Source organism: Euphorbia lathyris, chromosome 8, assembly GCF_963576675.1.
Source record: "Euphorbia lathyris chromosome 8, ddEupLath1.1, whole genome shotgun sequence".
NCBI lineage: Eukaryota > Viridiplantae > Streptophyta > Magnoliopsida > Malpighiales > Euphorbiaceae > Euphorbia > Euphorbia lathyris.
Window position 1 is genome coordinate 73311441 of NC_088917.1, and position 16730 is coordinate 73328170.

The 16730-nt window shown below is 36.2% G+C and overlaps 1 protein-coding gene and 1 non-coding gene across 2 annotated transcripts; both read left to right on the forward strand.

The window, feature by feature from the left end:
* The first annotated feature begins 4046 nt into the window (after positions 1-4046).
* Positions 4047-4153, forward strand: LOC136204998 (small nucleolar RNA R71). The gene has a single exon (XR_010675807.1). It is a non-coding gene; the product is annotated as a small nucleolar RNA R71 (small nucleolar RNA).
* A 5341-nt stretch (positions 4154-9494) lies between these two features.
* Positions 9495-11371, forward strand: LOC136203313 (2-hydroxyisoflavanone dehydratase-like). Its single transcript, XM_065994436.1, has 2 exons — positions 9495-10059; positions 10953-11371. The coding sequence occupies exons 1-2, from the start codon at positions 9495-9497 to the stop codon at positions 11369-11371; spliced, it is 984 nt and encodes a 327-aa protein (XP_065850508.1).
* Positions 11372-16730: the final 5359 nt, after the last annotated feature.

The following is a 16730-nucleotide window of genomic DNA, read 5'->3' on the forward strand; positions in this document are numbered from 1 at the left end:
GACCATTTGACTGAGGATGGTACGGCGTTGATACGCGGTGGCGTACTCCATAATTTTTCATAAGCGTTTCAAAACTCTTGTTTATAAAATGAGTACCGCCATCACTAACGATAACTCTTGGACAACCAAATCTACAGAATATATCGTCAATAAAATTAACGACAACTTTAGAATCGTTTGTCGGGGTTGCAATTACTTCAACCCACTTTGAAACATAATCAACGGCGACTAATATGTAAGTTTTACCATTGGAAGGGGGAAAAGGTCCCATGAAATCTATTCCCCACATATCGAAGACTTCAACTTCTAATATGGTTGTGAGGGGCATCTCATCTTTCCTTCCTAGATTTCCTGTTCTTTGGCACTTATCACAACGAGTAATAAATGAACGGACGTCCTTAAACATCGTAGGCCAAAAGAAACCGCTTTCAAATATTCTAGCAGTTGTCTTGTTAACTCCATTATGTCCTCCATAAGAACTAGAATGGCATTCCGACATTATGGATTCGTATTCATTTTCACCAACGCATCTCCTAATTATCCCGTCACCACAAGTCTTGAACAAAAAGGGATCTTCCCAAAAATATTGTTTAATATCGAAGAAAAATTTCTTCTTTTGTTGGAAATCTAATCCTTCCGGAACAATATTGGCTGCAAGATAATTAGCAATATCTTCATACCATGGTGACATGGCACTTTTTATTTGATAGAAGTGTTCATCAGGGAAATCATCTCGTATACCGGTAGTTTCACCTATAGGCCCGTTTTCATCTTCAAGTCTCGATAGATGATCGGCGACAAGATTTTCTACTCCCTTTTTATCTTTTATTTCTATATCAAATTCTTGTAACAATAAAACCCATCTAATTAGACGTGGTTTTGCATCCTTTTTAGCAAATAAATATCTTAATGCTGCATGATCAGTATAAATAATAACTTTTGAACCTAATAAATATGACCTAAACTTGTCACATGCAAAAACTACGGCTAACATTTCTTTTTCTGTTGTGGTGTAGTTTAATTGTGCACCAGACAGTGTGTGACTTTCATAATAAATGACATGAAGTTTCTTATCCTTTCTTTGTCCTAAAACACATCCGACAGCTAAGTCACTTGCATCACACATAATTTCAAATGGTAGATCCCAATCGGGTTTAGCAATAACAGGTGCACTGACTAAAGCTGTTTTCAATGTTTCGAATGCTTTAACGCATTCTTTATTAAAATCAAAGGTTGAATCTTTCATGAGTAAATTAGTAAGTGGTTTGGAAATTACAGAAAAAATTTTAATAAATCTTCTGTAAAAACCAGCATGTCCTAAGAATGATCTTACTCCCTTAACAGAAGTTGGAGGGGGTAATTTCTCTATTACTGAGGTTTTTGCTCTATCTACTTCTAATCATTTTTCAGATATTTTGTGACCTAAAACAATTCCTTCGTCAACCATGAAATGACATTTTTCCCAGTTTAATACCAAATTTGTTTCTTCACACCTAGACAAAACTTTATCCAAGTTTTCTAGGCACGAATCAAAAGAATCTCCATAAACTGAAAAATCGTCCATAAAAACTTCCATTATATCTTCAATGAAATCATTAAAAATTGCAGTCATACAACGTTGAAATGTTGCAGGTGCGTTACATAAACCAAAGGGCATTCTTCTATATGCAAATGTTCCGTAAGGACATGTGAAGGTTGTTTTATCTTGGTCATCCGGGTAAATGTATATTTGAAAGAATCTGGAGTAACCATCAAGAAAACAGTAGAAAGCATGACCAGCTATCCTTTCGATCATTTGATCAATGAAAGGAAGAGGAAAATGATCTTTCCTAGTTGCTTTATTTAAATTTCTATAATCTATACAAACCCTCCAACCAGTGGTGGTTCGCGTAGGTATTAATTCACCTTCTTCATTCCTTACAACTGTTATGCCTCCCTTTTTAGGTACACAATGGATTGGACTAACCCATTCACTATCCGAGATAGGGTAGATGATTCCATTGTCCAGAAGTTTAGTAATCTCATTTTTTACTACTTCTTTCATGTTCGGATTTAGGCGTCTTTGCCTATCCGCTTTAGGTGGCTTATCTTCTTCTAAATGAATTCTGTGCATTACAATGCTCGGATTAATACCTTTTAAATCTGAAATTTGCCAACCCATACTTTCTATCCTATTTCTAACAACTTCTTTCAATTTCTCTTCTTGGACTTGTGTTAATTTGTTAGAGATAATGATAGGTAGAGAATCGCCTTCGCCTAAGAAAGCGTACCTCAAATGACTTGGTAGTTCTTTAAGTTCTAATTTAGGTGGAACTACAATTGAAGGCGGAACTGGTCCATCTTCTCGAATCAAAGGTTCTGGGTCCTTATCTTCTAGTTCCTCACTCATTATAGGTTCTATTATTTCTTCTTTTTGAACAATGTCATTTACACATTCTTCAATTAAATCAAGTTTCATACAAGCGAAGTCCTCCATAGGATATTTCATCGCTTGATTCATATCAAACTCAATCTTATCATCACCTATTCGTAAAACTACTTTCCCTTCCGACACATCAACTAGAGCACGTCCCGTGTTCATGAACGGTCTACCAAAGATTAGCGGACAATTTACATCATAAGCAAAATCTAAAATAACGAAATCGGTAGGAAAAATAAATTTGTCAACTTTAACTAAAACATCCTCAATTATACCATATGGTCTTTTAGTGATTTGATCCGCTAATTGCAAAACCATATTGGTACGTTTGATGTCTTCTTCTAAGCCTAACTTATTAAAAATAGATAATGGCATCAAGTTAATGTTTGCTCCTAAATCACAGAGACAACTGGGAAATTCAATATCTCCCAATTTACACGGAATGGTAAAACATCCGGGATCCTTGAGTTTAGTGGACAAATTGCTTGACACAATCGAACTACAATCTTCAGTTAGTGAAATGGATGAAATTTCTTCCCAACTGATTTTCTTTGAAATTAAATCTTTGAGGAATTTTCCATAATTGGAAATTTGCGTAATTGCATCCATAAATGTCAAATTAATATGCAAATTTTTAAGTTTATCTAAAAATGTTAAAAGTTGTTTGTCATAGTCCTTGTTGCGGACTTTGTGTGGAAAAGGTGGTTTGGGTACAAAAGTTTTCGTACTAGAGTCAATCGGTGCATCTTTTTGTTTTAATGTATCTTCTTTGGGCTTTGGTAAATCAGTTCCAGGTAAATTCGAATTTCCGGGCATTTCCGGGCCTAAGTAATTTTTTCCTGAACGAAGAGTGATAGCCTTAACATGCTCTTTCGGATTTTCTTCCGTATGGCTTGGAAGACTTCCCTCTTTGCGGGATGGAATTGATTTAGCGAGTTGTCCAATTTGAATCTCCAAATTATGGATGCTAGATGATTGGTTTTTAATAAGCTGATCGAATTTATTCTCGATCCGTTTAAAACCATCGTCGTGATTACTTATTTTTCCGCTCATCGCATCAATGAATTTGTCGATTTTAGAAGATAAAGTGCTAATCGTATCTCTTGATTGATTTTGATAATTATTAGTACGATTTTGATTAGCATTAACATTATTGTTATTATTATCTCTCCAGTTAAAGTTAGGATGATTTCTCCATCCAGGATTATATGTATTGGAATAAGGGTTATTAGTTTGGTTTTGTCCTTGGACAAAGTTTACCTGTTCAATTTCACTCATACCTTCGTAATCCACATCCGTTCGGATTGGTTGACCATTAGGATCACACGGTGCCATAAACCTATCAATTTTGTGCGACAAGGCAGAAAATTGGGCTTGCAACATCGCTACTAGATCAAGATTCACTATACCTTTAACTGATGATGTAGTTGAGGATGATGGTTTCGCTGATGGTAGGTGTCCACGTTCCGCGGGCCACATACTGCTGTTGATTTCCATTTCCTCCAAAAGTTCTCTTGCTTGGGCAGATGTTTTCTTCATGAATAACCCTCCAGACATAGCGTCCAATGAACCTCTAGTTGTAGGATTTAGTCCATTATAAAATGTTTGCACTAAAAGTTCAGCGGGCAATTGGTGGTGTGGGCATAAACGTTGAAGTTCTTTAAAACGTTCCCAAGCCTCATAAAGAGTTTCACTATCATTTTGAGAAAAAGACGTTAACTCTTTAATGACTCTTGCGGTTTTTGCTAAAGGGAAAAATTTTGATAAAAATGCTTGGGATAATTGTTCCCAAGTCTCAATTGATGCGGCTGGCATAGAAGTTAACCATTCTTTGGCTCGATCCTTCAAAGTAAAAGGAAAAAGGCGAAGATTGATTGCTTCTGCAGTCACATTTGGTATTTTAAAAGTGTCACAAATTTCTAAGAAATTTGTCAAATGGGTATTAGGATTTTCGTTAGGTAACCCATAAAACGTTACATTATAGAATTAGATTAGAATGTGAAGACCTTAGAAAGTATCTGATTAAAAATGAATTTGCAAAACATGAACGTTTTAGTACTTTAAAAAAAGTAAACAAGTATATTTGTTTGCATTAAGCAAAGAAAACAACTTTAAACTTTGTACGAATTATAAAGATGAAATAAATGACGGAACCTCTAATTAATTGGCTTTGAACGCGACAAAACCCTTATCCGGGATAATTGCCCTTAACCAAATTAAAACTCTACCGAGATAATAATTTGCCTAAGTGTTCAACAAAGTTTCCTTGTAAAGATTTTGGATTAAATAAGTTTTAATGAAAACACCAGCAGTCACTTTAGTGGATTGGTTACCATAAGTGCTGCATAAAGATCTATCGAATAGAACGGACTTTATTAGATGAAATATAAATTGATACGAGTTTACAGAGAACATGGAGCATTGAATTCTTCGACGGCGTGCAAGTGAACGGGTTGTCAATCCTTTTCTTGGGTTTCGTTAGAGTTTGTCAGGCTCAGGGGCGAATCCTCTACTCAATCTTCTCGCTGAATCTTCGTAATAGAGACTGGGTCGGTCCACTACCAAAATGTAAACTAAACTGGAACAATGTCTAAACGTTACTGAGTTTGTTATTATTTTGTAAACAATGTGTGTACATCATATTGCTTTTGAACAGAATCAAAATCTAACTTCTAAATCACTTGATTCGGAATTTCTGCATAAATTCTACACTAATCTCTTTTTTCTACATATCTTCAACTCTCCATCAACTTCTTTATTTATAGATGTTGAAGAGTCTTGATTGAAGTGTCGTGTCCGCTGTGAAAGATCGTGTCCACTACGAAAGGACATCTTTATCCACCCGAACGATCGCGTTTCGTCGAAACCGAAAGTGTGTAACTAGGCTTCTAAAATCTCCTGCTCATACCGAGAATGGGGGAGCATCAATTGTACTTCAGACGAAGGGAAGAAAAGCTGAAGGACGCGTGTCACGACCGTGAATGGGGGGGCCGCGGTCGCGGCACGGAGCTTTTTCGGTTTTTCAGCTTCCGTTCGTGTCCTCGACTTGGCGTTATTAATTTTCGTCGTCTTTGACTCCTTTTGTAGGGGTTTTCTTCTATTTTTGAGCTCTTTTTATTCCTATTTGGATTTTACCAAATATTTATGTACCTTGCAAGAAAGAAACATATTCGAGAGTAAAAGCTTTCTAAACAGTTATAAATAGCATAAATTCGTAGCAATATTGATGTAATTATTGATGATATTTTAGGTATATTTTGGGCTTAACAACTATAATACTCAATGGGAAGGCCCGGGAACCTAACCCAAGTCAAAATCCTGTTAACAGAACAATCATGAGGATTAAAATTAGGAACCCAAGGCCTTAAGGCCAAAACATGGTTGGAAATAATATACGGGCCCCCCTTGATCACCGCATTATAATCCTCAACCCGGGTAAATTTAATGACATAGTAGTCATTTTCCAAGTCAGTAATATTGACTTTCCCTTTCCTTGCCCACTGAGCTTGGATCCTTTGGGCAAAATAGTTAAAGCTAATTCTCTTTCCAAGCACTATAACTATTAGAGACACCTTCCATTTCTCTCTGAGCTCCCGCTTCTCAGCTGAGGAGAGTCTAATCACCGGACAAAGAGGATCGTCTTGGACACCCTCCTCTTCATCAGAATCAGAGTACATATCATCAGACTCCCCCACCATCAACACTTCCTCCATACAAGGCTCCTCCTCGACCACCCCCATAACCGTATCTTTCCAAGAACTTTTCCCTACTTCGTTTATACTAACCCTAGATCTGGGGGAAACCGCATTTCCCTGGACCTGAGCACCACACTTAACACCAAAAGTACCCGCTCTATTAATATGGACCTGACCGCCCCAGCCTGCCCGGCACTGCCCGAGGACCTGCTTCCAGCGCCTGTCCCTAGGGCTGCACAAAACTAACCGGAAAACCGAAAAACCGATTTCCGAAACCGAAACCAAACCAAAAAATAGGTTAACCGTAACCGATGGACTAGTTTACGGTTTTTATGTTAAAAACCGATGGTTAACCGAAACCGAAAAATAAACCGATTATGTATTAATACACATAAAACTAGTAGAAATATATGTAGAAATTTAATTATCAATCTATAAATATACATATTTATATTTAATTTTTAAGTTAAAAATATCAAAATAACTTAAAACTTATTTGTTTTGTCAATTTTGTTAATTAAATTTGAAGTTACATATTTTTATTTAATATTTAAATAATTATATATTTATTTTAAAATGAATAATTAAAGATGTAAAGTGATATTTGCTACGAAAAGTCACTAATGGTTAACCGACCGAAATATAGGTTAACCGACCGAAGTTTATATTAACCGAAATATGGTTAACCGAATTAAATGGACTGGTTAATGATTTTTGTTAATGGACTGGTTAACCGACCATGTGCACCCCTGCCGGCACCCGGACACCACCGCCCAGCATTACTGTCGGTGCTTCCAGCGCACTGCCCGGCGCTGCCTGCACCTTGCCCAGCTTCATCGGCGCTCCACCCGGCGCCCAGCCTCGCCCCCTGCGATCGGAGGCGCCTTGCCCCCTGCGTCCGAAATAGGTGCCGATCCAGCCGCCCTAGCCGCCTAGTCCTCCCGAGCACTCTCCCCCAGCCGCAACGCCACATCCAGCGACGCCTCCCTCGCCTCCCACACATCCCCCCTCCCAACGCCCCAAATCCCCCCTGCCGCGCCGCCCATCTCCCCACCCAGCTCCATCTCCTTCGAGCGCCCCCCACCCTCCTTCCCCTCCTCGCCCATCACGCTCCTCCCTTCCAGGCCATCCCCGCCGATCTCCCCATCCCGATCCGCCCAAGCCCTAGCTGCCACCACTCTCTCACCGCCACCAGCCGCCCCCCTCCCCCTAGATCTGTCCCTCACTCTTTTCACCATAAAACCCTAGCATAGAGAGAGAGAGAGAAAAAAAATTGAGTTATAAAATTGATCCTATGTTTTAGAGAGAGAAGAGAGATCTGAAAGAGAGGAGATAGATCTAAAAGAGAGAAAAAGATGTAAAAGAGAGAAATAGATCCGAGAGAGAGAAGATAGATATCAAAATTCTCCATCTTCATAAAAATTCTTCACCATGACAACAGATCTGAGAGAGAGAAGACAGATCTGAAAAAGAGAAGATAGATCTAAAAGAGAGAGAAAGATCTAAAAGAGAAGAGATAGATCTCAAAACTCTCAATCTTCATAAAAATTCTTCACCATGACAACAGATCTGAGAGAGAGAAGACAGATCTGAAAAAGAGAAGATAGATCTAAAAGAGAGAGAAAGATCTAAAAGAGAAGAGATAGATCTCAAAACTCTCAATCTTCATAAAAATTCTTCACCATGACAACAGATCTGAGAGAGAGAAGACAGATCTGAAAAAGAAAAGATAGATCTAAAAGAGAGAGAAAGATCTAAAAGAGAAGAGATAGATCTCAAAACTCTCAATCTTCATAAAAATTCTTCACCATGACAACAGATCTGAGAGAGAGAAGACAGATCTGAAAAAAAGAAAATTAACCGAACCGTTTAATAAATATAAATTTTAAAAAAATATATATAGACCATTTGACGACAAAGGCAAGGCAAATATAAATATAAATACATAGATTATACTGCTTAATATAAATACATAGATTATAACATAGATTATACTGTTTTATGTTGTAATAAGTACTTTGATGAAATATTATTTACAGTTCTTTATGTTTTAAATGTAAACTTGATGGATTGTTTTTTAATTCGGTACCTATGTTTGAATTCTAAACTTTTATATGAATTTGTTTCGTTTGAATTTTTGAAATTATATGTATTTTAATATTGTTTAAAAATTTAGGTTTGAGTAAAAATTTAACCGTTGATTTTTTGTTAACTAATGATAATTAGTTAAAAACCGTTAACTGAAAAATCTAACTGAAATTAATGGTTAACCGATTGATATGGACCGGTTTCGGTTTGGATGGTTAAAAAATCGTTGATAACGGTTCGGTTAATTTTTTTTACCTAATAAACCGGTTAACCGAACCGTGCCCATCCCTAATTTTTATAGGTCAATAAGTGATCTTTTTATATTTTCTTGGAATTTTATATGGATTTTGATATGGATTTGTATAAAGTATTTCTCTATATTTTTTAAATACCTTTTAATGAAATGATATAAGTTCAATATATAGGTTGTTCTGGTACAAAACTTTAACTATCATCTAAACTTTTCAAAGGTTACAAATAACTCATATTTTATCTAATTACATTCAATAAATTATATTTTCTAATAAAATTTGTTGAATTTGGAATATAGAAGACACGTTTCACCACATGTTAAAGTTTTCACCATATATCAAAAAGAAAATGTTTAATAGATAAATAACTAAAAACTTATAAAAGTTCACAGAAAAATTGAAGTTTAGAGTTATTGAATGTAATTAGATAAAAAAAAGTAGGATTAATTACATATACATATCTTATAGTATCGCTGATTTGCAGATTGGTACTTGTGGTATTAATTTTTTTTTACAAATACAATTCTATGGTTGCAAAATTTAGTATTTTTTTTACTTTGCCAAATTTAATATTATATTTTATTATGGAACCATATTTTTAATTTTTTAAAATCATCATTTTTGAAGTTTTAACTTTCTCTAGTAAAAAATAACACCTAAATGATTTCAAACATAAAAAGTTGAACAATTAAATTTGCATAAAATATCATTAATTCTTGAAAATTTTCATTTCGAAAACTAAATTCTGACAAAGTGAATCCAAATTTAAAATTTTGCAAATCAAATGGTTGCATTTGAAAAAAATATATTTCAGATATCCATCAGCAAATTAGCGATACTGCATGACATCTATATATAATTAACGTAAAAATTTATAGAGTCAAATACTGCCGCCCAATAATATATGTTTTCTTTAAAAAACATCATTTTAAGATGATAAAGCATGAAAATAACAACTCTAAACACCTGGAATATATAACACTCTGGAAATCAAGACCAGACCTCTGTAAAGAAAAAAGAAAGTCTTTCAAGAAAGAAAAAATGGCTTCTGCTACAACAAAAGAGGTAGAAAGAGAGATTCCGGCCATCATCCGTCTCTACAAAGACGGCTCCGTCGAACGCCTCGTAGGCTCGCCGTACCAGCCGCCGTCTCTCGACGAAGACCCACAATCAAAAGACATTACCATCTCTCAAAACCCAACCATCTCGGCTCGGCTCTTCCTCCCTAAATCCACTAAAAATTCTCCGATACTCCCAGAGCAATGCACGAAATTTCCGATCTTGGTCTACTTCCACGGCGGAGGTTTCTGCATAGAATCCGCCTTCTCTTTTCTCGGCCACCGTTACATCCAATCTTTAGCACTTGAAGCTCAAGTTCTTGCTGTGTCGATTGAGTATAGACTGGCGCCGGAGCATCCTCTTCCGGCAGCATATGAGGATAGCTGGGAAGCTCTTCAATGGGTTGCTTCTCACTCCGTTAAAAATGGAGGTGAGCCGTGGATTGAAGATTATGGAGATTTTGATCGGTTTTTCATCGGAGGAGATAGCTCCGGTGCTAATATTGTGCATAACATAGCCTTGAGAGCTGGTTCCGAGAAGTTGGGAGGTATGTAAAACATAAGGTTTTTCTGATTTTTGGTAAACATCGTTTACAGTGACAATTTCGTGTGAAAATTGTGTTATCTCGTATATATGTTTCATATGGTTTTATATGTTATAAATGCTAGAAAAATAAATTGCATATCAATCGTGTCGTGTCAGTTAGGCTGTCTCTGTAAATCGTGTTTTTGTGTCATAAAATGACACTCCTAACATCAATTTTATGTTTATAGTACAAAATGATAATTTTGCCTCATATAACCGGCCAAAATATCAAATCGAATTCATAATTGAGTAATGGATCATTTGGTTCAACTAAGTAATTCGGCTAGATCGGATCGGATAACATAATAAATGGATAAAAACATATATTAATTTTATATAATTAATTTGAAATTATTTTTATAAATCATATTAAAAATATGAATATAAGCCATCAACCCTTTTTTTAAGTATTTTTAATTAGTTATTCCTTTATCAAAAGTCAAAATCCTGATAACTTTAAAACATTGAGAGCTTACCTATGACTAGGGATGTTATGGGTTCGAAACGCATCCGGGTGGGGTGGGGATTTTTCTTTCTTTTTTAATGTAAGCGCATTGTGCGTAAATTTAAAAAAAAAAATACTAATAAACATTTTCAGCATTGTAAAAATACCAATTAAAAGAAAAAAAAAATTCAGATTGTATGTAATCATGTAGCACTAAAATGAAAATCTACATATCTAATCTAATCAAATCAAAGGTAATAAATCTCAAGAATCAGGAAGAGGAAATAATGGATGTACAGATTTGGCATCAAATACGGTGCGACAAAATGTTTTGAAGCTAATCTTTAGTTTGCAAAAATCTATAATTTTTAATATATTTCCGTTCATTGATTCCCGAAATATTATTTCAGGTAAAGTTAGGATATCAGGTGCTTATTTGGGGCATCCATATTTTTTGGGATCAAACCCAGTTGGAAAAGAGAAGAGTGAAGATCATGACAAAAGTTTGTCTCGTTTGACGTGGGATTTTGTGTACCCTTCTGCACCATTTGGAGTCGATAATCCGATGATCAATCCAGCGAGTCCAACGGCGACAACTAGTCTGAATGGGCTTGGATGCTCAAGGGTGCTAGTTTATGTTGCCGGAAAGGATGAGCTAAGAGAAAGAGGAGTTTGGTATTTGGATTTGGTGAGAGAAAGCGGATGGAAAGGTGAAGTTGAAGAGTTGTTTGAAGTTGAAGAAGAAGATCATTGTTTTCATGTGTTTAATCTACTCAATCCCAATTCTCAAATTATGATCAAACGTTTGGCTTCCTTTCTTAACAAGTAATTTGTTTCGAAAACAAGGATAAGTTATCGTTGTTGTTTAATGTTTACTTCTAGACAATATTTAAAAAATTTATGAACAAATATCGTATGTGTCTTTTTAATCGTCTACATTAATAATAAGTGATATATCTTTGTTGTTTGAAAAAAACGGGGATAAACTTGGGTGATTATAATGAGTAAGCTTGTTATAGTTATAAGCGTTACAAATAAATTTATTAAGGGAAAACATCTGTTATAATCGTACAATTTTTGTAATTCGTTAGAAACATCTAAGAAATAACCTGCACTATAACCTTTTATAACTTCATATGCATACTTCACACATAAAAATATGAAAACAAAGAGAAAAGCTTAAAGTAAAATGAGAAAATAAAAAACAAAACAAAAGCTTAAAAAATATATATTTTTTTTTTTATAGAAACATCAACTTGTATTAAAGATTGTGCTCAATGTCAATACAAGTAGACAGAAAAGACAAAAAATCTGAAACTAATATTTGAGGCCCGTTTAAATAGGATCCCCATTTTGCAAGTTCGTGAGCCGCAGCATTCCGCAAGCGTCCCTCATAAATGAAGCACAAGTCAATAAAATAACACGCCACAACGCGAATTGATCTTACAATCACATCCACATAACTCACATCTCTATCAGACAGAATTGCTTCAACAGCACCTTTACAATCCGAAGACACAATAACTTTCTCCACACCACATTGTCTGGCAAAACTCAATCCATTCAAAATAGCCAGCAGTTCCACATGAAAAACAGACCAGCAACGTCCCAACGGACACGCACCACTCATCACAACCGCCCCATTTGAATCCCGCACAATGAATCCCGTTGCACTAGAGTTATTCGAAACAGCAAAAGCAGCATCACAATTCAATTTAACAAACCCATGCACAGGAGGCTGCCAATTATTATCCCCAGATTTATCAGCAACATCACTTTTCGTTAAATTGATATTTGAATTTTTTTATCGGGCTAAAGTTTTTATTTACGACTAGGAGATGACTAAAGTTTTTCGCTTTAAAAAAATAAAAGTTGAATCCTATGTTAAACATAGATGTTATCAAAATAAGTTTTAGTTGAATCTCCGGAGCAAATAATAACACATCATATAGGAGAAGAGTTTATCTTCCTTGTAGGGTTAAACTGTAAGTTTTAATCCCTCACACTTTAACCCTCGAGTTATTTCCTACTTAGATCCACCTTGATTTGACTCGAATTTGGTGGAAATCGACAAAGAAATCTCTATTCTTTGTCATATGGCCTATTACATGTGCATCAACACCTCGGAGAGAATTGAATTCGGTTAGAAGAACAATACTAACTACATGTATTTCACTCACTGAGGATTTAGTTCAATGTACATTAGGGGCATTGCAGTATTTTGCATAATGCCCTTTAAGTTGGCGACTGAAACGCTTCACATGTGAGATGTTCACTTTCTTCCTATTCATGTGCCTCTTATTCCTTTTCTGTTCCACCTTCTTTGGTTCCTTACCATGCTCTTTTCCTTTTCCATTGAAACACTTACGCTTCTTGTTTTAAAAGTTAGAACTAGTCCAACTGGTTTTTAGATTATCTCTAGTAGTGTAGAAACCATTCAAATAGATTGCAGTAGAAGAACGAAACCAATATCGTATATTACCTGCCATGAATCAACAACGCCGATATTAATCGGGAGAAAACACAATGATCTATGAACTAAAAACAAACGTTTGAGAGAAGAGAGGGAGAGGCAACGCTGGCAGATATAGTGAGAGAGGTGAGAACAACTTTTTTTGCTTCTGAACCTTGTATGCAAACTTATTGAGGTTAAGTTATACTTAAATTTATATAAAATAGCTCGATACAGTTAATCTAATAATTCATTTTAACTGTGTTCAACTCGTTTTAATGGATGGATTATTCCGCTCATACTGAATTTCCTTATCGAAAATAAAATTTAAGGGCAAGATTGAAATAGGCTGAAAATTCATAGACACATTGCCAATTACACAAGGCTCCAACTAAACATTAAATAAAAATTTATAAATCAAATTCATACTATATTATTTGTCACGAGAAGCATAGTTCGTAGACATATATATTTAATTTAAGAACATTGGTTGAAATTTGTATTTTTATTCTCAAATTTATATATGGTATGGTTGTTAAATTTATAGTTGATTTGTTTATTTATGTATTTATTTAAACGAGTAGTTTTGACACGTATAGCTTAACCTATTTTCTCTTATAAAAATATAACTAAAAATCATTGTACTAAAATTAATTATATCACTATTGTATTTTTTTTCGAAAAGAATGCATTTAATAAGCCTCTATCGGGCAATCAATGTTAAGTACAGATTGCAAAAAAGACGGAACAACATAAAAAAACATGGGACAAGAATAAGAATGAGAGGACTTCGCTAAAGAGTGAGCCACCCCGTTCGCTTGACACCTTGGGAAACAAACAGAATAATTTTTGTTAAGAAGAAGAGAGCGACAACAGGACACCAATGAACCAAACTCCGATACATCGTCAGTTTTGGAATTAATAGCATCGACCACAGATTTCGCATCTGACTCAAAAACCACCTGGCTAAATCCCTTATCAGTCACCCATTTCAAAGCCGAAAAGAGTGCCAACGCCTCACACTCTTGCACCGACGGTAGTCCAACCACAGTTGCGGTTCTTGCTGCAGCAAACCTTCCATCCTTGTCTCTTAAAACGGAGCCCATCCCAATCTGCATGGTGTCCCCAAAATATGCCGCATCCACATTACATTTTAAACCCGAGAACGGCTTCCGCCACTGGACTTCAGACAGACCCACTACTGCCCCCAAAACACCACACCTTGCAGCAGCTCTCGCCTTTCTTAAATCCCTCAGAACCTCGACAGCCACAGTAATAGCTTGGAATGAGCTATCCACTACATTCTGCCACAACTTTTTATTTCTGCTTCTCCATAAACTCCACAATATCATTAGGAATTTCTCCCCATTAATCCTGGATAAAACAGTCATAGCAGCAAAAATATAATCCAAGAAACTATCAGCCGCTTGCGCCAAAGGTTGCAAAAGCAACAATAAACCTGCATCCCGCCAAACACTAACAGCAAAAGGACATAAAATGAATAGGTGCCAAGCATCTTCAAGATCATTACCACATACAACACACCTATCCACCGGGATCAATAATCCTTTCCTCCACAAATTAAAACGCAATGGCAAACAATTTCTACCAAGACGCCAAACAAAAAATCTAACTTTGTACGGAATATTTGTCATCCAAATTTTATCCCAATCACCCATAACAATCAGATGATTATTCGGAGCCACCACATCCGTTGCTAATGCATAAGCACTCTTTACCGTATACAAACCCGACTTGCTTTCATTCCAAATTGGACTATCCGATGCAATTCCAACTCGAGGAGGGAGTTTCAGAATTTCTTTAACGTCTCTCTCCAAAAATAGCTCTCTTAACAACTCAACATCCCAATTAAAAGTTCCATGAATAAACAAATCACTAATCTTCAAATCTTCAAGTGCATTAATGATTGTCGTTTCCACCTTTAACTTTCCTTTATCATGAAGCCAAGCATCATTCCAAATATTAATGGATTTCCCATCTCCAAACTTCCATCTAAAACCTTCATTTAGCAACAATTGAGAGCTCCAAAGACTCCTCCAAACAAAACTCGGGGAATTACCCAAACGAGCTTGAAGAAAATCCCCACCAGGGAAATGTTTTGCTTTGAAAATTCTACTTACAAGAGAATTTGGGTTTGACAACATATGCCATCCATGCTTCCCCAACATTGCCAAATTGAAAGCCGTGAAATCACGAAAACCGAGTCCTCCATTAGTCTTTGAAATACATAGTTTCTCCCAACTCAACCAGTTTAGACTACGTTCACCCTCCTTCTTCGAACCCCGCCAAAAAGAGTTGAGCATCCTTTGTAACTCATCAGCAGTAGAAATAAGAAAAAGGAAAACATTCATATAATAAACCGGAATAGCTTGAGCAGCCGCCTTAATGAGCACAGCCTTCCCCGCCTTTGACATTGTTTTACCCCTCCAAAGTTGTAATTTGTTCCACAATTTATCCTGAAGATGAGCAAAAATAACCCTTTTTTTCCTACCCACCAAAGAAGGAAGTCCCAAATAATGCCTCGTATCAATAGGCTTATTCACCCCAAGTAAAGCTGAAACAACCATATGAAGTTCAGAGGCAACATTGTTACTACACATAAAGCACGATTTTGAATAATTCACCTCCTGACCCGACGCCTCAGCATAATCTTCCAAAATTCTCTCCACAACCCTACACTCCCCAATTGATGCTCGAAAAAATAAGAGGGAATCATCTGCAAAAAGCAAATGAGTAATTGCCGGAGCCCCCCTCCCCACTCTACATCCATGAATTGTTCCCTTCCTTTCTTCCTCAGAAATTAAAGCCGTCAGCCCCTCAACACAAAAAAGAAACAGAAACGGAGATGAAGGATCCCCCTGACGAAGACCCCGCTTTGGGGAAATGGGACCCACCAACTGATCATTGACTCTAACCGAGTAACGAACTGTTGAAACACAAAGCATTATCAATTTCACCCATTGATTGGAAAAACCTAACTTTAACATGACTGCCTTCAAATAATTCCAGTCAACCCGATCATATGCTTTGCTAATGTCAATCTTCAAAGCGACATCACCCTGCTTTTTGTTAACATTTCTCCGCATACAATGAATGACCTCAAAAGCAATTAGAAAATTATCTGTAATATTTCTTCCTTTAACAAAGACCGACTGAGATTCAGAAATCAAGGAAGGGAGAAGCTTTTTAAGCCTGTTTGCCAACACTTTGGAGAAAATCTTATATAGGACATTGCAAAGAGCAATTGGGCTAAGATCTTTCATAGTTTGAGGATCCACACACTTAGGAATAAGGCAAATTATCAAATCATTTAAACCCATAGGAAATGTACCTTGATTAAACCATTGGACCCCTGCTTTGAAAATGTCATCCCCTATAATAGGCCAAAATTGTTGATAAAAGCTTGGGTTAAAACCATCCGGACCAGGTGCCTTATCCGGGTGCATTTGAAAAAGAGCTTCTTTGAACACATCCTTGGAAAGGCAAGTAAGAAGTCTCACATTATCATCATCAGTTACCTTTTTAGAGATAAGACGAACAACTTTTTGAATATTACCATTGCTATTTGAGAATAAGGATGTAAAATAGTCAAAAGCAATCTGAGACATCCCATCATTGTCCATTACCCACTCCCCATTCGCATTTAGCAGTCTCTTCACCCTATTTCTCTTACGCTTACCACTTGCCAAAGCATGAAAAAACTTTGTGTTATTGT